The sequence below is a fragment of the Rhineura floridana genome, chromosome 2 (genome assembly GCF_030035675.1).
Source record: "Rhineura floridana isolate rRhiFlo1 chromosome 2, rRhiFlo1.hap2, whole genome shotgun sequence".
Classification (NCBI taxonomy): Eukaryota; Metazoa; Chordata; class Lepidosauria; order Squamata; family Rhineuridae; genus Rhineura; species Rhineura floridana.
This window is the reverse complement of record NC_084481.1, coordinates 133107416-133131153: the sequence shown is the minus strand read 5'-3', so window position 1 is coordinate 133131153 and position 23738 is coordinate 133107416. Positions and strand designations below refer to the sequence as shown.

The following is a 23738-nucleotide window of genomic DNA, read 5'->3' as shown; positions in this document are numbered from 1 at the left end:
GTGTGTAGCACTGTTTGGCTAAGATGGAGTGGTGGCAAAAAAAGTTCATTTGTATCCAGACTCTGTGAGGGAAGGAGCTGTGGTTAATTTGGCTGGGATTCAGGCCACACATATGTATAGAGAAGGACTTAGAAGATGTTTGTGATATAGAGAAACTTTGGAAAATGAAGCTCAGCGGCAAAAGCTGAAGGAGTGGTGCACAATAATTAATGGAGAAAGAAGAATTTGAAGAAATGGTAGGTGGTAAATGAGGCTTAAAGAAATTGATATAGGAGAAGCAAGTAAAGACAGATGACTAAGTAAAGTGGTACAGTGTAAACACTGGGGTGGGTGGAGGTGGTGACATGGAGTTAAAGAAAGGCAGAGCCAAGAAGAAAGTAGAATTGGGGCAAAACCTCCCAGTAGGATTGGCGTAATGAACACATTTTATTCATTAAGGATGGAGAGGGCAGATTGGTGATCACTGGAATCCACTGGGGGTGGGCAATTACATATAGTTAAAAATGGTTAGCATAGACTATTAATAATAATGAATAAACAATAACAGAACACAAATGACACATCTCCCATCCACAGTTGGTTACCTGCCATTGTGCCAATTAACTGTTGCTAGTCAAATAGTAGTTTCTATCACAATTCATTCAGTCTGTTTCTATTACTCACTTTTATTTTATTTATACAGCCATGAGAGTATGTATTATATAGCCAGCATGGATTTTTTTGCATTCCGAAGTGTTAAATTGAAAATACCCCCATGCCATTCTGATGCTTCCCATAAGCTCATTTCAAAACAAAAGCTTACAAAACCTATAGTCCTGAGCTAAGAAACACTTGCTTAACAACCCTTCGTAAATTTTCATGGTGATACACAAAACAGTCAGAGAGAATTGAGTGTTCAAAGTGTAAAAAGAGGGGGGAAAATCAGACCCCCTCTGGACTTTTTTTCTGTCAGAGTTCTCATAATTTGTTGAAATTAATTAAAAACCAGCCATGTTCACAGAGTACCTGTAATCCTATTACTGACTTTGCTCTGTACTCTGACCTTCATCTTCTGCAATTTAAAAGTTAAAATGCATGGGCGATTTTTATTTTTAATTAATTTAAGAAATTAAGCATTGGAGTCAATGATTAGTGCGGGCATGCTCAGTAAGAACCAACTATCAGTGTTCTAAAAGCCAGACTCACAGCTGCTTGGCTTGCCTAATCAGGGGGCACACCCATACCAGACCTTTATTGCACTTTAGACAGTCATGGCTTCCCCCAAAGAATCCTGGGAAGTGTAGTTTGTGAAGGGTGCTGAGAGGCTCCCTTGACAGAGCTCCAGTGGGCAGAGTGGTTTAACAGTCAGCCACTCTGATTAAAGCTCTGTGAGGGGAACAGGCCATCTCCTAGCAACTTACAGCACCATCCACGAACTACACTTCCCAGGATTCTTTGAGAGAAGCCATGACTGTCTAAAGCAGCCTTTCCCAACCAGTGTGCCTCCAGATGTTGTTAGACCACAACTCCCATCAGCCTCAGCCAGCATTGCCAATGTTCAGGAAAGATGGGAGTTGTGGTCCAACAACATCTGGAGGCACACCGGTTGGGAAAGGCTGGTCTAAAGTGACATAAACATCTGGTGTGCATTTCACCAAGGACAACTTTGGTTTAAATTTGGGTGGGAGACTACATGTTCCTGTTGTAGAATAAAAACGTGGGGGAGACACTGAAAAAGAATGATACTATTCACAATGTTTTCCTTTTGTAAAGGAAAGGGGCTTGCCCAGTGCCCACCCACCCAATCTCCTTCCCTCCTCAGGTCAGTTTTATCTATCCTAACCATGATTGCACTGGAGTGAATCCCATTGAACTCAAAAAGCATGCAAATGACCAAACTAGCCCTCCTCTCCTACTCCCTCCTATACCCTCCCTTTTGTCCCTTCGCTCCCCCTTCCTTTGCTCCTCCCCTTCCAAGCTCCCTCCCTCTCCTTCCACTCTCCTCTCTTCCACCTTTCCTTTCCTCTTCCTTCCTGCTCCTCCTCCCCCATAGTCAGTTTGATCTATCCTAAGCATGATTGTATGGGAATAAATCCCACTGAACTCAATAAGCATGAAAATTATCAGACCTGCCTTCCCGTCTCCTTTCCCTTCCTCCTCCCTTCTTCCTCCCCTCTCCTCTTCCTTCTTCCTCCTCCCCTGCTCACTCAAGCCCTCCGTCCCTCCCCCAAGGTCAGTTTTACCTATCCTAAGCATGATTGTACAGGAGTAAATCCTGCTGAATTCAATAAACATACAAATTATCAAAGCTGCTCTCTCCCCCTTCCCCTTGCATGCTCCCATCCCCCTCCTCCCCTCTGCTCTTCCTCCTCCCCTGTCCTTTTCTCCTCTTCCCCTCCCCATCCCTGTGGTCAGTTTCACCTATCCTAAGCATGATTGCAGGGGAGTAAATCCCACTGAACTCAATAAGCATGCAAATGATCAATCCATTCTCTGCAAACTTGCACAAGATCCCATTGGAGAGTGATGGCCACATCTGCACTTGAAAAACAATGGTGGAATAATGGCACTGACTATTCTGCAGAATAGTTTACAGTGGACATGAGAAGTGTCTCAGTCTGCACAAGATAAAACAGTGGGAGGTGAAATATATTCTAGCAAATTTCTCGGTGTGCTCTATGTTTTTAATTGACCTTGCCAACCTTTCTTTAAGTGGAGTGGTTTAAGCATAGCAGGCTGAAAACATGCATCTTGGAAAAACAAACTTGGCCTGCCCAACGGCTAGTCATTGCATAAGTAGCAACATACAGTAGGCCCCTGCTTATATGGCTGGTTAGGGACCAGGCCCCCGCTGTAAAGCAGAAATCGCCGTAAAGCGGAACCCATTGACTTAAATGGGTCACGTCGCGTGAAAATGATGCGAAAATGCCGCAAAATGCTGCAAAACGTCAAAATCGGCTTTAAAACGGGGAATTTCCCCTGATTGAAAGCCACCGCATCAGCGGAACACTGGAAAGCGGAGCCCTACTGTATTGTAATCCGTATGCATTTACATCAAACTACAGTTTCAGATTCAACTGTTAATACACTCAAAATAGAAACAGAACATAACCTTCAGTTTGAAACACAAAAGGCTGTCTTCACCATGAAAACACTTTGAAATTAATAAAAATAAATTTGACACAGATTTCTAGTATGAATAATGAGAGAAATATAATTTTCTAGGTTAGATTCTCTGTAGAAACAGTAGTAACACACAAAAGAAGCTAAGTAAGGACACCAAAAAACACACAAAAATGTAATTCTCCATCTTTGGAGATGGCAGGTGTTGCCATCACTCCCCATATGCTCAGAGGCACATGTTACCAAATTCTTCCAAGCTGCACAGGAAGTGGATTGGACTGCGTGAAAGACCAACCCAAATTATGTTTGCATTTTGACCAATTTGTAGGGCAGTCCAATATCTCAGAGAGGAGTTCAGGTCTCCTGCTCCCCTGGTGCATTCACTATAGCTGCCCAATTTCCCTGCGTTTTAAAGTTTGATAGAAATATCTGTGGGCTATAGGTACATTCTTAAACTTTGGCTTGTAGTGAATTATTTGGAAGCTGCCATGAGTTCCAGTTTTGGAAAAATGGCGGGGTATAAATAAAGATAATAATAATAATTAATAATAATAATAATAATTATTATTACATTTATGTCCCACGTTTCCTTCAAGGTGCTCAAGTTAGTGTACAAACATGGTTCTCCCCTTCCCAATTTTATCCTCACAACAACCCTGTGAGGCAGATTAGACTCAGAGACAGTGACTGGCCTAAAGTCACCCAGTGAACTTCATGGACAATTTGGGATTTGAATCCTGGTCTTCCAGATCCCAGTCCAACACTTTTACCACTACATCACACTTTTCCTCTTTGTCGATCTTCTTTTTCTTTCTCTTGGCTTTTCTCCTTAGTTGCTTCTCCTTATCATCATGCCTCATCTCTCTCCTCCACTGCATGTACTTTTCAGCTTCTCTACTTTGTTAATTCTGCAAGCATTTTTCCCCCTTTGGTTGCTCTTTCCACATTTTATGTTTCTCTCGTCACTAATCTAGCATTATAAAACCTTGTTGGGGTAGGCATTACACTGGGACTGTACATTATTTGCAGGAAGGAACTGAGCAGACAGGAGATTTGATGAGCTGGAAGCCCATGTTATGTGGGTGTGAGATGCCAGGAGGGATTGGGTTGCTAAGCCTCGCATATACCCTGAGTGAGCTTTTGTTTTCACTGCAGTTTTGTGAGCTGGTAATCCTAATGGGGCAGTGAGTGTCAAGAAGTTGTATATGTATGTAGGCGAATTTCATATTGATGTGAACTAGCCAGCCATTTATTTGGCTGCATAACTCTAGGTTGTGAAATATTATACCATTAATACATTGGGTGATCAATTGGTTTGTAAACATTTGCACCCACACACCATGAGTTGGATACAGAGTTGTGTGGAGCAGAACTCTATAAACTAGATGCAGATGGAAGAGTAGCAGGCAATTTCCTATGCCCCCCATTATCTGCTCCAGAGGGTTGGAGGACCCTCTAGAACAGTATTTCCTAACCTATGCAAGTGGGTCATGGGCTTTATATAAGTAAACGCAAAATAATTATTGCTTTTAATTCTTAACTGGTATGATGAACACCTTTTACAACTTTTTTGTTGTGTCAAATATGACACAACATGTATCTGAACTTTGGAAAGGTTCAAGTGTTACATTTTAACAATGGGTAACTGCTGTCTGATGGCAGATCCGGTGATGGCTTGCCACACAGTGCTCATACTGGGAGTGTTTCTGAGTCATTATTACAGCTTGGCTGTGGTGTGCAATCACCAAAGACAGTGCCTGAGCATCAGAGGTGAGCTAAAATAGTTACTCAGAGCAACTCCCAGTATGAGCACCTTGTGACAAGCCTTCGCCAGATCTGCTGCCAGGATTAGTTAATAGCCAAGTCAAGTGTAATCTGAAGTTTGGTTATCCACTTCTTTTCTGCTGGAGAAACAGAGACATTCAAATGGGTGTGAAACCCATTTGCAACTGATGTCACAGATTTATCTTTGTGCAAATAACCCACAACTCATTGAACTGTCATGTGTTAGGACCCCCCAAAGCTAAATTTTTGTAAGTGAGGCTATCCAAATTTTGGCTTCATGTTACCAAAATTGCTCAGTTAACACTGAGTAATTAATGTTGCTGATGAAGCAGTATTTGTGCTGCTGCCATTTGATAGTACATATCTTTGTGAGACAGGTTTTTCAGCAATGACTGCTATGAAGACAAAATAAAGCAGCAGGTTATATATCAGTAATGATTTGTGACTATGGTCGATAACCATCAAACCACCTGTTAACAAAATGCAGGTTCAGTTATCCCACTTGATACTTACCAAAATGGGCTTTATCATGAATATAACTATTAAAAATATTAATAGCGCATTATATCTAACATTGCTTGTTTGTTTTAGAATAATTTTTATAGCTTATGAAGCAATATCCTACAATTAGATGATTCGTGTTCCCATAAAAAAACCTGAATAACTTTGTAAGTACTGTAAATACTTTAACAAATTCCACAATAGTAGGGGTGTTAAATAAATTTTTGTTTGCCGAAGACTAGGGATGGGATCCATTTGTTGGTACCGATCTGATCCCATTCTTAGCAGGCTCTTCCGTTCTGTGTTAGTTTCTCACTGTCTCCTGCTTTTACCTTGTTTGATATTTTTCCTCATGAAAATGTTATTGCTAATATTGTTTTTAATGTCCCCAAAGTGGTGGAGAGAGGGCTGAAAGGAAAAGAGGTAGGTGTGTGTGTGTGTGTGTGTGTGTGTGTGTGTGTGTGAGAGAGAGAGAGAGAGAGAGAGAGAGAGAGAGAGAGAGAGAGAGAGAGAGAGAGAGAGAGAGAGAGAGAGAGCGCTCATAAGATGGAAAAGGAAGGAGAATCTTTAAAGGATGACCTTGCAGTTTGGGCATCCTAAGTTTTCTGGGAGAGTTAGAGGAAATTTATAATGTTAATTATAAATTCTACAGAGATTAAAAGACAAGCCTAAAGAGGGTTAATTCTACAGAGATTAAAATTCTACAGAGAGTCTCCTCAACTTGGCAACTTACTCATTGCCCACATTAAGATTTTCTAGGCTTGCTTTTTCACCTCTGTAGCATTAACCGTTTAAATGCTGTACATAGAGGTTTGGGGTTTTTTTCTAGCATAGAGGCTAGGCTTAGCTCTCTCTCAGTCCCTGCTTGGAGCTTGGATCATTACTTTTTTTAAAAAATTGCCTACAAGGTGCTGGCCTTGGCTGCTACACATCTAAGTAGCCTCAAACAACATTAAAAATAAGTGCAGACACACAGAGGATAGTAGAACCAGGGACAAGACAAAAGGCAGAAAGAGCCACTGAGGGCCAATTTAATCTACACATGACATTAATCATATTGTTTGTCCTTGAATGCACTTTTTTCTTTCAGAAATAGACAGTGTGGGGGTCTGACATGGATTGGGACCCTGGTGCAGTAGTGGAGGCATTTAGCCCTTTGAGTCCTGAACTGCATCACTTCCTGTAGTTTGCTTGGGGGGAAGCTCCCATTCACCCCAGTGGGAGTACAAAAGCAAAAGCAATTTTAGGTTGCATTCATTAGAACTGGAGTTTGCAAGTCATAAGAAGTAAACGTTCACGTAATTCTGCACTAGTTAGGCCTCAGTTGGAGCATTGCATCCATTTCTTGGTGCTGATCTAGACAAATTGGAATGGGTTCAGAGGACAGCAATGGAGATCATCAGGGATTTGGAAACAAGTTCTATGATGAAAGTTTAAGTGAATTGGGTAGGTTTATTCTGGAAAAGGCTTGAGTGGGGGTATATGATGGTAGTCCTCAAGTAACTCCAGAGTTGCCACATAGAAGAATACAAAGACCTCTGGGTGAGGACTGGATCTAATGGGCTTAAGTTACAGAAGGGCAGATTTTAGTTGGGACAATGTCTCAGAAAATAAGAGTGACTTAACAGTTAGACTATGTACCCAAGGTCAGCTCCCCTCCCCTTCCCTGGAGGTCTTCAAATAGAAGTAGGTCAGCCATCTGTTGGGGATCTTCTCTCTCTGGCTTTCTTGCATCAATTAGGGGGTGGACTAGATGACCGACAAGTCTCCAATTTTTGGAGTCTTAAGTGCTTTGAACACTCAAAGCCACATAATAAATAGTAATTGAGCATTATGACAGGAAAGAACCTGTCGTCACACCACACACTTTAATATTAATAAAACAAAAAATAATTTTGATACAAAAATTAAATAGCAAAATTTTGGGTTTTTTTTGTTTCCTTTTGTACAATGATAAATTAGAAATTTACAATAGACGTAGATCTGTACAATCAACAAAGAAAAATAAAATCAGTGTCCATTCACCTTAAAAAGTTTCAGGAATAAGCAATATTGTCCTTAATGGAACTAACATAAAACATTGAGACCTCTGATGATGTCTTTGTCAAGAAGTTTATATGTTGTTTCAACCTTTAGTTGTCTTTGACCTTCTACTATATAGTCTGTAGTGTTAAGTACCACAACAGCACCACCCTTATCTGCAGGCTTGATGACAACATCCCTTCTCATCTGAAGGTTCCTTAGGGTTATTCTTCTTTTGAAAGGTTGTCATGAGTAGGAGTTGGTGTGTAGTTGTTGATGACTCTGTTTATTGATAAGAGAAAGGTTTCTAGGACTGGATTCCTGTTAATGTTCAGTGTCCAAGTTTTAGGTGGCAGAAACTGTAGCAGAGGATCTCTATTGTAGAGGTCTATGTTGTTCTTAGAGTCATCATAAAAAAATTCAGCCGATCTGCATCTTCTTTCAAATGCTTTGATGTCACATTTCATCTGTGCTATATGGTGCTCTCTAGGTGTTGGGTAGAAGTTGAGGCCTTTGGATAGAAGCCTAATTTCATTAGGTGACATTTTGCCTGCAGTAAGATCTATTATTGTTGTGGAGTCATTTCTGTTAGTTATGTCAGGTGATCTTGTTATACATGTGGAAGTTTTTGGAGTAACTTAGTATACAGTAGAGCCCCACTCATACGGCGGGTTATGTTCTGGACCCCCGCCGTAAAGTGAAAACTGCTGAAAAGCGAAACTCATTGAATAGAATGGTGTGCGACGCCCAAAAACCGCCGTAAAAGCAGAATGAGCACCGTATGAGTGGGGCTTTAGTCTAATTGTGTCTAATTGAGACTGCCGCATTAGCAAAGCACTGTAAAGTGAAGCGCCGTAAAGCGGGACTCTACTGTATATACACACACACACATATGTATATGGGGTGATATCATTGTCACTCACCTCCACAGCTCTTTATCTCCATTCTGCTGCTCCCTTCTCCTCCTCCATCCTTGCCCTCCGGCTTTCTTCCTCCACTGTCCATTTTTGAAGCATTCCCCCCCCCTCTCCCTCTCCCTCTCTCTCTCCCTCTCCTCTCTTTCTCCACTCCATGACCGTCTGGCTCTCCACCTCCTCCCTCGTGGCCTCCTAACAAAGAGCATAAGGGAAGAGCAACACTGCACAGAAGCCGAGCGTGAGGCACATGTCTTTCATCCACCAATCAGAAGAGCAGAAGACTTCCCCTGCTTTCCCCCAAGTAACACTCAAAAGTAACGGTGGAAACGTTATAGTTGCAGCTCAAAAGTAAAGAAATGACCACTTGTTATATTGCCAGCAAAATGTAATAAAGTTACTCACTCATTACTCAAAAAAAGTAATACATTACAAGTAACTCATTATTTGTAATGAGATACTTCCAAGCTCTGGTAAAATCAGTGTTGTTTTCCAAGAGATTTCTAAAAAATTCTGCATGTGAATAAATTGATGGTTTGCCATTCCAAGTAAATTTGGACTTGTGGGTCGCCATACTAAAAAGGTTAGGAACCACTGCTCTAGGACGGTGTGGGAGGTTGCAATAGGGGCTGCAGGGGGAGGGGTAATTGGTGAAAATATCCCTCCTTCCTGCCTGTGGGATGTTGCGCTGTGTGTAGTTGTGTTGCTTAATTTCGTTTAAAAGCAGCACCACAGCAGCAGAGAGTAACAGCAGATGTTGAAATGCGAGTGTGCCAGCGTGTGCATGCGTTTGCCTAAGTAAGCAGGCTTTTACCCTGCAACAGCATCACTGAGACTGGAGACTTAGTAAAATAAGAAAAGCTACTTTATTTAGAGAAATACATAGTAGATAGAAAAGGCATACCTAGTTCTAACTAACTAGCTAAGTTGGAGGCATAACTCCCAGGTGTAGGAGTCAGCCCCATGCTCGGAGAGAGCAGAGACAAAGGGATGTCTCCTCTCTCCTGGACAGCCAGAGAAGAAAGGAATGGAAAGGGCAGAAGGAGGAGGGGCAGGTAAGCTTCCCTAAAGGCGTCAGTCTAGTGACAGAAGGAAGTCAGAGCATCACAGGTAAAAGGTAAACAAGCCTATCCATCTGGAGGACCCTAGCTCTATCTCCCTTCTGGAGCACAAACAAAAGAACAAAACAGGAGTTGCTCTTGCCCCACTTCCAACATGGGAAGCCAGTGAAACAAGGGACTGTTGGAAGCCTTTTCCATTCACAGAACATCAGGATCTTTGTATTTTGCAAGGTGGAATAATAAAGACTCCAAACAGATGACAAAGTAACATATACTTCCAGGCAGCATGTCATAATGTATGACAAATGAAAGGAAGTGGGCAGAGCAAGACTGATAGGAGGCTGGAGGGGCATGGAGCAGTAGAACCTCTGCTTCATCTGAAGCCTTGCTGGCTCTCGCTGACACAGCAAAAGGTGGGCTGTGGCTTTTTCCTGTTTTGCTACACCAGCTCCAGCCTGGCATAACTGAAGGCTGGAGAATAGGGCCGCTTACGAGATCCGTGAGGCTTAGGATCCAGTGAATCTCAAGCCACTGGCTCCTTCCCCTCCACCACATCACATCTCTTTTTGTGGCCTTTACTCTGGCTACCATCAGCCATAGCTTAACATGGGAGCAGTTGGGACCTCTACTGCAGGGAAGCCTCCCACCACCCAGGCCCATCGGTACTCGTTTCCACCAGCAGTGAGTATAGTGCATGAAGATCCTAACCCCCCTCCCCAGCCATCCCATCAACATTGGGAGTATGTGTAGGATTGCATCATCATACACTCAAAAAATCCAAATACATTGGAACAACAAAAGAAGTCAATAAGAGTGACTATTTCAAGATCAGTTTTATACTCTTCCAGTGTGTAATTTATGCATTCATTCAGGTCAGCCAGAAATCTAATGAAAGAAACAAAAATCATATTTTCCCCCATGTAGTCCTGTTAAAAAATAGACAAAATAACTGCAAAAGATACATGAATTAAAGAAAAGTAAATATACTGTTGAAATATACTGTTGGGAACCATGAAATAATGATTTAAACCAGTAGTATAATTGCAAAATAAACTGAGAGAAGATCATTACCTCTTTCTTAAATGCAAACTTAAGATGCTGGACTTCCGTAGACATATCACTAAATTTGAAAAAATATGAATCGCAATGCTTTGTTTTTCTGTGGACATCACGAGAAACTTGAATACTTTCTAAAATGTACAGTCACAAATTGATTATGAAATTCCTGTGAGGAGCTGTAACGGTGTCATAATTTAACTATAGAAGTGTGACTCATTGCAGGAACTGTTCATATAATAATCTGTTCTAGTATTTACAGGACCATGGGGATGAAATGTAATTTAGTTGTAGCAGAAAAGATAAGAACTGGGCAGGATGAAAAGTATGGCCAAACTAGTGGTTTGTCCTCTGTACTCTTGAGTGTTGAATGGATTCTGTAATTAATATATTATGAAGTACTGAGTATATGCTTGAACTACCGTTGCATTGTAATCCTATATGTCAACTCAGAAGGAAATCCCATTGAACTCAAGTCAGGCTTAGTCCCAGAAAGTTGGGTATAGTATTGCAGCCTTAATCTCCCAAAATGGTTTGGAATATGGCACAATATTTATTTTAAATGTTTTGAAGTTAGCCCTTCAAATATTGTGCCTGAGTTGGCAAGGCAAGCACAGCGTAAAGCATATATGCTCTTCCCATTTGTGTGCACTCCTTGCAAGTACTAGTACAAACCAGGAACTTTTCTTTAATTATGACATTTTAATTGAAAGTTCCATCTTACCTACACTTAAATTTTGAAATGGCTAAAAATGATCTGTGCGTGAGCAAGTCCTACCATTTTGTTCCTTCTACATGGAATGCACCTGAACAGTCCTATAAGTCTGGGTTCCTTGACTGACCTTGTGCTTAGTTACCTGTCATACTTTCTATTTTTTAAATGCATGACCTTTTCTATTTTTGGCTCTTCACTAAGCTTTTGACATAGCCAGGTTGGCTTTTTTTTTGTCTGTTCTATTTTTCTGTCTGGTTGGAATTGTTTGTAATTGAGACTTTAGTTTATCATGCTACAGGAACTCCCACCCATCTTGGGCTCCTTTTCTTGTTAGTTAAAATAATCATTTTATTTATTTATTTATTTATTTTATATCCTTCCTCCCAGTAGGAGTCCAGGGCAACAAACAAAAACACTAAAAACATTCTAAAACATCATAAAAATATATTACAACAAAATGTCTTGAAAAACATCTTTTTTTAAAAAAAGCTTTAAAAACATCTTAAAAAACAATTCCAACACAGATGCAGACCGGGATAAGGTCTCTACTTGTTGAAAGAGGAAGATCTTCAGTATGTGCTGAAAAGATAAAAGATATGGCACTTGTCTAATATTTAAGGGGAGGGAATTCCAAAGGGTCGGTGCCACTACACTAAAGGTCTGCATCTTTTGTTGTGCAGAACAGACCTCCTGATAAGATGGTATCTGCAGGAGGCCCTTACCTGCACAGCGCAGTGATCAACTGAGTATATAAGGGGTAAGAAGATCTTTCAGGTATCCTGGTCCCAAGCTGTATAGGGCTTTGTGCACCAAAACCGGAACTTAACCCAGTAGCAAATGGACAACCAGTACAATTCTTTCAGTAGCAGGGTGATAAGTTGGCGATATCCTGCCCCAGTGAGCAGTTGTGTCACTGCGTTTTGCACCAGCTGCATTCTTCCAGACCAACCTCAAGGGCAGCCTCACATAGAGCACATTACAGTAATCCAGCCTGTGGTCATGGAATCTACCTAGCACTTCTCTGACCTTTTTAAAATGAGCTTTCCTGAAATCCCAAGGTGCCCATTTGACTGTAGAGATCTTCCTTAAAGAGCAGACAGATGGACCTTTTATCTTTGATCCTAGCACTAAGCACCACAGCACGAAGATCAGAAGTAAGCCCTGCCTGCTGTTCAGGAGCAAAAGGCAACATTTCCACCCACCCCAGTAATGAAGTAGGGATGGGGAGAAATACTACCTTTGCTTTGCACAAATCATTCTGTGCAAAGTAAAAGGGCAATGTTTCAATCTACCCTCACCCCAGTGGTTGAGTAGGGAGGGCTGGAAATGTTGGTTATATGTACATGGATGTCTGCATTTGCATATGTATTTGCATGACGTGTGTGTGTGTGTGTGTGTGTGAGAGAGAGAGAGATGTGCCTCAGTGTCTGGTGAGTGTGTTGCTGTATGCATAGATGTGTGGTCTGTTTGTGTACAGAAACACATTTGCCATACCCACTGCTGACCTGTAGCCCTCGAAGGGTAACTGACCAACTGGTGATCTTAAAGAGGTTAGCCATTCCTGCTCAGGGGAGGTTGTGTCTGTTTTTATTTCATCTTCAGTAGTGTAGTGGCAAATTCAAAAGTGCAGGGTCCCTCGTTGATAGCCACACCATGCCCTCTCACAGCCACAGCCACACCCTCTTTCCCATTTCCCCTCATCTCCCTTGCTCTCCATGTTGTCTCTGAGTCCACTCTCCACTGCAACAGACATCCCTTGGAGCCAGTCAGCATGTAAGGGGAGGCTGTATGGTAGCCTGTGATAAGAGTCTTCTCAGTAGCTGGCTCCAATCAGCACAAAAGGATAAGGACACTTCTCAGTGGCTAACACACTCCCCTTTCATGATGGTTGGCTCATATATAGGGACCTGGCTGAGATCCTGCTCCCACAAAAGTAAAGGATCTATTATCCCCAGCAACCCCAGGCAACTACACCCCTGTTCATGTAAAATGGGAAAACAGATTTGATTAGATTGGTGAGACAAGGTGCCTGAGTAAGTTTAGCACTCATGGAATAAGAGGCGAGGTCCTCTTGTGGATCAGGAATTGGTTAAGTAGCAGTAAGCAGAGTGTAGGAATAAATGGACAGTTCTCCCAATGGAGGGCTGTCAAAAGTGGAGCCCCCCCCCCCAGGATCGGTATTGGGATCTGTGCTTGTTAGCTTGTTCATAAATGATCTAGAGTTAGGGGGTGAGCAGTGAGGTGGCCAGGTTTGCTGATGATACTAAATTGTTCAGGGTTGTTAAAACAAAAAGGGATTGCGAAGAGCTCCAAAAGGATCTCTCCAAACTGAGTGAATGGGCAATAAAATGGTAAATGCAATTAAGTGTAAACAAGTGTAAAGTTATGCATATTGAAGCAAAAAATGTTAATTTCATGGGGTCTGAACTGGCAGTGACTGACCAGGAATGAGACATTGGAATCGTAGTGGATAGCTCGATGAAGATGTCGATCCACTGAGTGGCAACTGTGAAAAAGGCTGGAAAAGGTTCAGAAAAGGGCAACCAAAATTATCAAAGAGATGGAGTGGCTCCCCTATGAGGAAAGGTTGAAGCATTTTGGGCTTTTTAATTTAGAGAAAAGGCAAATAAGAGGTGCCATGATAGAAGTGTATAAAATTATGAAGGGCATGGAGAAAGTGGATAGAGAAAAGCTTTTCTCCCTCTCTCATAACACTAGAACTTGTGGACATCCAATGAAGCTGAATGTTGGAAGATTCAAGACAGACAAAAGAAAGTACTTCTTCACACAGTGCTTAGTTAAACTATGGAATTCACTTCCATAAGAGGCAAATCAACTTGATTGGATTTAAAAGAGGATTAGACAAATTCATGGAGGAAAAGGGTATCAGTGGCTGCTAGTCATGATAGCTATACTCTGCCTCCATAGGTGGAGGCAATGTGTTGACAAATACCAGTTGCTGGAAATTGCAAGAGGGGAGAGTGCTCTTTGCACTCAGGTCCTGCTTGTGGGTTTCCCACAGGCAATTGGTTGGCCACTGTGAGAACAGGATGCTGGACTAGATGGGCCATTGGCCTGATCCAGCAGGCTCTTCTTATGTTCTTACAAATAGGAGAGCATAACATCTGTGCAATTATGTGAGCCAAATGAGAACATATCTCAGTTTTTCTTTTAAGATAAAAGGTAAAGGTGTCCCCGCATTTGTAGTGCGAGTCGTTTCCGACTCTTAGGGTGATGTCTTGTGATGTTTACTAGGCAGACCGTATATATGGGGTGGGATTGCCAGTTCCTTCCCCGGCCTTTCTTTACCCCCCAGCAAATGCCGGGTACTCATTTTACTGACCACGGATGGATGGAAGGCTGAGTGGACCTCGACCCCTTTTACCGGAGATTCGACTTCCTCCTTCCGTTGGAATCGAACTCCGGCTGTGAGTAGAGCTTCGGCTGTGTTACCGCTGCTTACCACTCTGTGCCACAGAGGGTCTTTTAAGATAGTAAAGCAATTTTCAGCTTCTGTGTTTTGCTATTGTATCCCTTTTAGCAAATTACCTTTCACCTGTTTCTTCCATTATGTCATATTATTGCTAAATATCAGACCAGTAGAACAGAGCTGTTAATAAATGGCAGAGCATGTGAAATCACTGAAGTAGTACATCCCCATAAGCAACATTGATACCATTTAAGTGAAATGATCGCTTGAAAAAAGAAATGCAAAACCTGGTATCATTAAGCAGTGGCAACTTGGGGATCTATTTACTTGAGTTGTTTTTTAGCAGAAATTGACTCTTTTTGAGTCAGTGTTTTCAGATATCCATGTGCATTCTGGCATTGTGAGTGGTTCAATACATGTTAATATCACCAGGTCAATTCATGTTCTTTAATCACACAGTTCTCCAGTAATAATTATTCAATAGTTCATGCTCTTTAAATGCAGTTAATATGCAGATGATTATAAGCAGTCCTAGAAAAATTCCTAATTAATTTCTGTGAGCTAGACAAAGGAAGTTTTCAAGAATTCACTTTTCATAGTACCTTCAAAAATCTCTTTGAGAGTGCTGGAAAGTTCTCTACTTGTTTCTTTTTGTCAATGATTCCCACTTAATGATATTTCTTCCTATCGTAGCAATTGTAATGCACTGTGCTAGATGCTGTACGATTTTAATTGTATATTTTCATTGTTTTATTTCTTCTATATTTTATTTTATTACTATTTGAATTCCAGATAATTTAAATTGTAATACAATAAAACAATAGAAGAAATTAAAGAAGCAATGAAAATATACCATTAAAAATCAATATGAATATGCAATGGATGTGACATCCCCTGTCTTCAACCACAAATCCAGACACACACTTGCTTTTATACAATATATATTTCAGTCATTTACATAACCCTCCCAAGGCAATGTACAAAAAACGTAATGGAACATCAGGAAATGTATGAAACAGCATTAATACCAACAAATAGACACACAAGAGATCTTAAGGAGCAATTGTTTTCAGAGCCTTTTTGAATGCCATAACTGAAGGGGCCAAGTTAATGTTAACTAGAAGAGAATTCCACAACTGTTGTGTCACCACCGAGAAGGCCCTGTGTCATGTGCTCAGAAATGTGGCCAATTTCACTTGTGGACAAGCAGGATATTGGATGCAGATCTTTGATTATAGGCTGGTCATGATTAAGTCACAGGTTATGGTCTGAAGGCACACCACCTTGCTGAAGCTAAGCAGGTTTGGGTCTGGTCAGTGCCTGGATGGGAGATCAGCTAGGAATCAAATGTATGCCACCCTGGGTTCTATGATAAAAGAAAGGTAGGGTATAAATGTGGGTATAAGAAATAAATAAATAAGGTGATCTTAAAGGTCAGGGAAGGGGAACCTCTGGCTTATGGGCCAAATTAGGCCTACCAGGGATCCTAAATTGGTCCATGAAGGTGGTTTTCTCCAGACACACCCACCTGCCTCATACCTGCTGTCATATGGTATATGGTATACCTGCTGTCATATGGTATTAGGTGGTTGACAGGTGGGCAGCTCACTGACCTACCAAAAGTGGCCCACAGAAGATGGGCCAGTTCTGGATCTCGCCTGCCAGCTAGCCAGATCCAGTTCCCCATCCCTGCTTAAGGTCATTGTTTCCCAAACTGTTGAGTGCCTTAAAAGTTAATACCAGCACTTTGTTGTAGGGCCCAGAAACACACTGGTTGCCAGTGCAACTGGTGCAAAAGTGGTATCACATGCTTAGACCTTCTGGTTCCCATTTGTGAAGTTCCCAAGCCTCCTGTGGAGGCAGCTCCACAAAAAGCACATTGCAGTAGCCCAGTTTGGAGATTAGAGCATGGGTGATGGAGGCCAAGTTCTGCCACTCCAGCTAGGGCCACAGCTGGTCCTATCACTACAGCTACCAAACTTGTCCTGTAGGTGTTAAACATTCCTTTCCACTTCTTTTGTTAGTTAAGGCATTGTTCAAAAGGTGTGAAAGTAAAAGGTTTTTGTGTATAGAAGGTTTTCCATGTAGGGACACAAGGACCACTAATGTTGAGCTCAAAATGAAATGTATGCACATTGTTTTGGTAAATATAATTAACAATTAATAGGTTAATGAACAGAGGCTTATACAAAAGCTTGCATCCCTCCCCCCCCTCGCATTATTAAAATAACAAGGTTATTCTTTTTTCAGTGTATTCTTGATATGACATTTGGAGCAGGAGGCCATACCAAGGCGCTTATGCAAAAAGCAACTGATATTAAAATATATGCTCTTGACAGAGATCCTGCAGCCTATAAACTAGCTCAGCAACTTTCTGAATCTCACCCGTGAGTACAATTTTTTTTTTTAGTTTTAATATATTAGTAGTATCAGCATGTACAAACATGGATGGATGTTACAGACTTACATAACTCAGTTTGTTCTTATAGAATGTATATAGTTAAAAGTGGAATTGTGAAAGAGAACTGTGCATCCGAAGTTGTGTATATGTAGTATATTTCATGAATACTTTGAATTTAGTGCCGCTGGTTACTGCTGTTACAACAATTACCACACTGGGAATCTTCAGGTTGAAGGCTCGTTAATAAAATGCTACAAATGACTTATAATAATTTAGAAAATAATATTATTACAAAAATATTATACAATTACTTTTAAAATAATAATAATGATTCTAAATTTTGTTGTCACTGACCAGTTAAATTTGAGATCATTTTCGTGTCAAGCCATCATTTAATAAATAAATTCATTGATGTTACAGAACTGATTGTCCTACAGTGAAAGTGACAATGAAGAAAATTGGATTCAGTAGTTTATAATGGAGATTTGTTTTGGCTGCAGATTAAATTTGATTTATATAAAGAAGTGACTTATTGAGATCACTACATTTCCTTTAATATTTAGCGACTCCTGCAATCAAGTAGAAAAGGATCTGAATCTCTAGAAGAGGAATAGCTGCCATACTGGGAAATCCCCCTTCCTCTGGCGGCTAGATCAATATGAACATGGGAGGGGAGACTTCCTTTTTCCTTTTCCAGCTTCTCCTCCCCAGTGTGCTATTTGTATCTGTCCTTCTGTGTCATGCTGTTCCACTTTTCTGGTTGTTAAATATTCCAGGTTTTTAGGCAAATGGGACCTCTCACCTCTGATGTAACTATGTTCTGACTGGTCCCACTCCTAGTAACCAGAGAAAGAGGGCAATTCTTAGTTATTCTCTTGGCCAGATAATGAGATTCACAAATAAGAGCTATGTCTCAGTTTTTGCATTAGATGGCGTGGGCTTTTGCGCATTTAGAGTACTCTTGATGTACTTAGCAAAGACAGAAGAGAGAGCACAAAACCATTTTCTTTAACTGACCAGATTCTTAAATTTGTGCTTCTTGTAGAACGATGTAAAACAGTTTTCTCTTTACTTAGCTGGCTCGTGCAGGGATCTAATGTGGTTCCAGCTCTGAAGCTAACAAGGTCTAGTCCTGGCTAGTGCCTGGATGGGTGGCCAGTTTCTTCTTCAAGATGAAAGGGACCGTACTCATAGTGAGGAACTCTTTTTGGCTTGAGGGCTGCATTACCCTGGTGGAAAGCTGTCAAGAGCAAATCATTAATCTAGTACTCGTCAGGACTCCTATGAGCCCAGACTAAACACAACAAGGTCTCCTCCAGAGAGAAAGAGCAGGACCTAACTGTCCCAGCACAGAGGAGTCAGCATCCCCTGAATGACAGCCTAAGACAATCCCCCTTCCACCCGATGCTCCAGGCCAGCTGTTCTAGGCCCCTGTAATCAGTGTCTGTTCAAATCCTGATTGATAGCTCCTGGCTAGTCCTGGTTGGGGCTACTTTTGGATATGTTTGGATTGCTCATGTCTTCCCTCATGTTTTTCCTCACTGCTCTTGAGAATGGCAGAGTCAGATAGTATACCATTTACAATCAAACTGGATATTAATGCTATCTGTGGATTTACCATGATATACAATACTTAAACAAAAGTCAATAGGTTAAGGACTCATTACAATTTTTGAATGAGTTTAGCTCCTCTTCTCCCCCCCCCCGCTGTGAAGTCTTTATTAAAGATGCAGTGCTGTTTTAATAAGAAAAGGAAATGGGTCAGGCCCTATTAGGAATTCAGCCGGTGGGTAGGAATCCTTTGATGTACATTCAAGGAAAGCCTACAAGTTAGCAATTGCTGCAAAGATTCCAGAGCAAAATAGAATTCTGTCAGTTGCAATATATATTACAAATAAACCCCTTTTCACCCACTGAAAAGGTTAGAAAGGTGCCTGAAATCTAGTACTTCTGCTAGTACCATTGCAAGGATGAGAAACCTACGCAGATCCTACAGAGTAGAGTCAAGCTGTTACAATGTATTCAATTGTAAATGAAATCATACCACAGATGAAGACAAAAATTAATTAATCAATCATATATACTGGCTGTTTAAAATGTGTGTGCTTTTGATTCAAGGTGAAGCTAAGTTTACTGTAACAAGATGAACTATGTTTTATAATTTTGTCTGTATGTATAAAATTTAGAATGCAAATGCAGACACCCAAGAGGAAAATGGAAATGGACTGCCTTCAAGTCAATTCACCCAAGAGAAACACCTACAATAAACCATCCAGTTAAACTGTCTGCCGATATATGGGTGGCTTATATGTCCTTGTTTAGTACTTTTGTAGTCGTCTTTATATGGCCTCATTTTGGAAGAGCTAATTGCAAGCAGGCAAGATGTCTGCACCATACCAGGACTGTCTCCTAAACTTGCCTCCTAGCAAAACATATCTTTCAAAACGGATTTGTGTAGTTAGCCTTATGAACTGTTGTGGGAATAACCGGGGAGAAAGCCTTCAAATGTGCATAACCATTTTTATCGTTTCCAAGGAAAGGACCATAGCTCAGTGGTAGTGCATCTGCTTTGTATGCAGAAGGTCCCAGGTCCATTATGACTGGGAATTGTCTCCTATCTGAAATCCTGGAGAGCCACTAGTGTCGACAATAGCGAGCTAGATGTAGCAATGGTCTGACATGGTATAAGGCAGCGTCCTACGTTCCATCATCATGTTAGGGCTGCGTTCATGTATATTCACTTTACAAAACTGATACATTACGATTAACTTGTGGTTGATCAACTTACTGTATGGATCAGAGGTGGGGAACCTTTTTTAGCTGAAGGACCACATGTCCTTCTGAGCAACCTTCTGGGAGCCACATGTCAGTAGTGAGCGGGGACAGATGAAAAAACAGGCATTTCCTTTATCTAGCCAGGCAAACAAAAGCAATATCTGAGTTCAAGGATTCATTCCTACCAGGCTAAGTCATTCAAGGAGAGTATAAAGGGAAGGGGCATGGCTCCAGGAGAGTCCCAAGGGCTAGATAGAGAGACCTTGAGGGTTACATTTGGCCCCAGGGCCTGACGTTCCCCAGCCCTGGTATAGATGATGTTTTCTGTTCAAGAAAGAATGTATGTGACATTTTCCCCTCCCCCTGTGCAATCCAAATTAGGAGACAATAAGAGGCATGGGGTTTTAGCCACACACACACATCCTTTCATGGTGGTACACAAACTTTGAATTTGTCTATTTTATGGAAGTAACTCTGGATGTAATGTTTGTTGCTGCAAGTTGTGCTAATTTGTAAACATTTGGAGAATGTTTACAATGTTCAAGCTTCTTTTAAATCTATGCTTTTTCATGATACAGAAATTTATTTCTTCTGTATTTTCTTTAAATAGCTCTCATGTATTTTTGGAGAAACATTGCAATCCAACTCTATAGTACTGAGTTCTGAATTTGGAAAGTTTCTTTTAAAAAAATGCAATTTATATCAATTTTTTCTATTGGTTGTAATCGGTGAGTAATTTGAAAGCAATTCATGCTTCCATCAGCCAGAACTTAAAAGACCAAGGTTTTATTTAATCAGATCTACCTTTTCCTTTTATAACTTCTTCTACAAAGCCCTGGGAGTTAGGATTTTCTGAGAGTGCTGAGATCACTTTATAAGACATCCTATATCTCTGTCTCAGAGCAAATTTCCCAGTTTCTGCGAGAAGAGGTGAAATTAGTGTAGAAACTAGTGAGCAAATAGACAAAGCTCCAGTGGCCAGAGTGGTTTATTAGTCAACCCCTCTTCTGGTGACTGTAGGCCTCTGAGGGGAATAGGGCATCTAGCAATTCTCAGCACTCTTCACAACCTACACATTCCAGGATTCTTTGGGGGAAGCCAAGCCTGAAGTGGAATAAATATCTGGTGTGGATATGGCCAGGGACAGCTTTGGTTTAAATTTGAGTGGGAGACTACCTGTATCTGCTGTAGAATAAACAGGTGGGGGTAACCCTGAAAAATAATGATACTGTTAACAATGTTTTCTTTTTGGCAAGGAAAGGGGCTTTCCCTCTGCACAGTGCCCACCTCCCCAATCTCCTCCCCTTCCTCCCTCCCCCCTTGCCCCTCCCCCAGATCACTTTCACTTATTCTAAGCATGATTGCACAGGAGTAAATCCCATTAAACTCAGTAAGCTTGCAAATGATCAAACCTGCCTTCCTCTTCCCTCCCCTCTCATCCACCTCCCCTCTCCCTCCCTCCCTCCCATTCCAGCCCTCACTCCTCTCCTTCTCCTTCCTCCCCTTCCCCATCCCTCCCCCAGGTCAGTTTCACCTATCCTAAGCATGATTGCATGGGAGTAAATACCTTTGAACCTAGAAAATTATATTTCTCTCATTGTTCATCCTAGAAATCTTTGTCAAATGTATTTTTATTATTTTCAAAGTTTTTTTATTGGTCAATGTCATATGATGGTAAAGATAACCTTTTGTGTTTCAAACTGGAGGTTATATTCTGTTTTTATTTTAGGTGCATTAACAGTTGAATCTGAAACGGCAGCTTTGATGTAAAATCAGACTGATTACAATATGTTACTACTTAAGCAATGACTCTAGCTGTTGGAAAAAAGAAACTTGGCCTGCCCAAGATGCATGTGTTCAGCTTGCTATGCTTAAACCACTCCACTTAAGGAAGAATGGGCATGGTCAATTAAAAGCACAGAGCACACCTAGAATTTTGCTAGAATATATTTCATCTCCCACTGTTTTATCTTGTGCAAACTGACACACTCCACATGTCTACTGGACAGTACTCTGTAGGCTAATCAGTGCCATTATTCCAGAGTTGTGAGAGAAAAACAAGGCAATCACTCTATGAGATAACTTTTTTTCTCACCCTATAAGGTAGAATCAGGCTGAGAGATAGCGAATAGCCCAAAAATCACACAGCAAGCTTCATAGCTGAGAGAATTTGGAGTCCAACCCAGATATTTGTAGTGCAAGAATATTTCTGTCAATATTTTGGTGATCTCAAGAGAGTTCTAACTGGTGCATTTTCAAATCCATACAGTTGAGGGCCTGGTGACTCATCATCTGAAAACAATACTAAGGCCAGAATTGGTTCATTCAGTGTCTTGAATGAAAGTGAGGGAAGAACAGGTTTACAACAGATTCAGAGTGAAGTACATCCAATATAATATGTGACACAACAGCAGCAGCAGCAGCAACAACAACAACTGCCATTGTGGTGGCATCCTACTGATGAGGATCAAGGATCTGCATTTGTCTGGATTAGGAAACAAACATCTTATAGAAAGAATGCTCATAATAAAAATGGCTCTTCTTTTCTACTCCAGAATATGAGAAATTGTATCAAAATCTTATTTTCAGTGTCAGTCCTCAGATCTGGAATCTGTGTGTGAAACTGAAATGAGTGAATGCTTTTAAGCATATACAGAACATCTCTAATCTCTGAACATCTACATCTGTTTCACACTTACGGGCTTAAGAAGCAAGTCTTTTGAACCAGTTTACTGGCTGGTCCTTCAGAAAGAGGAAAGAAGCAATTAACCACTAACATATAGCTACCTTAATAATAACAATTTCCTCCTATCTAATGGCTCTTGATCCTTGATTGTTTTTATTTAAAAACTTTCTCAAATGTGTGTGGGCACAGTGCCTGAGTTAGGGCTGTGAAAAACCTGCTGGGGAGAAACCTACAATATGTTGAGCTTCTACTTTATCACTAGGAAGGTAGTTCAACTCTTTTCTACAGTTTGTTTAATGTTTCATCATTATAGGGTGATTGTGAGAAAAAAGAGTTAGCTCATAGATTGCCTTCTTTATGTTTTTTGTCTTGATCTTCTTGGAGGAAGGGCAGTGTCGCACTTTGCTCTGCCTTCATCTGAAATGATGACTCCTTCGATGAGAACCCAGACTTACCAATAATTGAATCTCCAAATGAACAGACTGAGACAAACAAACTGCACTGAAGACCCTGGTATACCAGGAGGTACTTCCCCAGGCTTGCATCCAGGGAATGACCCAGAAGGGATGGGGTTCCTGACCCATCTCTGGCAAAGAAGCATCCAGTTGAGTCATAGGGGGCAGTTGAGTCCCCCCACCCCACCCTCAATAGTGTTGGTGCCAGAAGTCCCAAACACAGGCAGCTGGTCAACGATGGAGTACATGCTTGAGAGCCCAATGCCACTGTGAAACTCAAGAGTAAAGAGGGCTTTGAGAGTAATGCCATTTCTCAAGAGAATGGGTTCTTAGAACAGATTTGGGTTTAGTTTTATTAAATTTATAAATTGCTTTGCACTACAAAAAGTTTACAACTGAAGTTAAAATACAATAATAAACATTCACAAACAAGTTAAGAGGATACAAACATCCAATCATTGGTGCTGCCCAAAACAAAAAACAAAAACATCTTTGTCTGATGTTGAAACAGTTACAAAGTTGGTGTCTGGCAGACCTCCCTGGGGAGAGCATTCCATAGACAGGGAGCTACCATAAAAAAGGCCTGTTCAGCAGTTGCAGCTGATGTTGGCTGTGGTCTATAATAGCCTTCCATTGGAGTGACAGTTGCTGGAACAATGCACGTCATTCAGCTGCCTGACTCCTTTGCCTTGCCCTACTTTCTACCAGATCCTGTCAGTTGCTGACCTCTTGACTCTTCCTGAGATTATTGATGCTGCTCCTGGATTATGTTTTGACTTGAATCTGATCTGTTCTGCCTGACCTTGGTTTAACCTCAGCCTTGCTTTTTGGACTC

General features: G+C 41.1%; 1 protein-coding gene across 4 annotated transcripts in view; it reads left to right on the top strand.

The window, feature by feature from the left end:
* METTL15 (methyltransferase 15, mitochondrial 12S rRNA N4-cytidine) overlaps positions 1–23738 on the top strand; it is a 207725-nt gene that overhangs the window by 86535 nt on the left and 97452 nt on the right. For all 4 annotated transcript variants that reach the window (XM_061610577.1, XM_061610579.1, XM_061610578.1 and 1 more), the window contains one exon: positions 16837–16973. In XM_061610577.1, coding sequence (XP_061466561.1) covers positions 16837–16973 — 137 coding nt within the window. The remainder of the gene's footprint in view (positions 1–16836; positions 16974–23738) is intronic.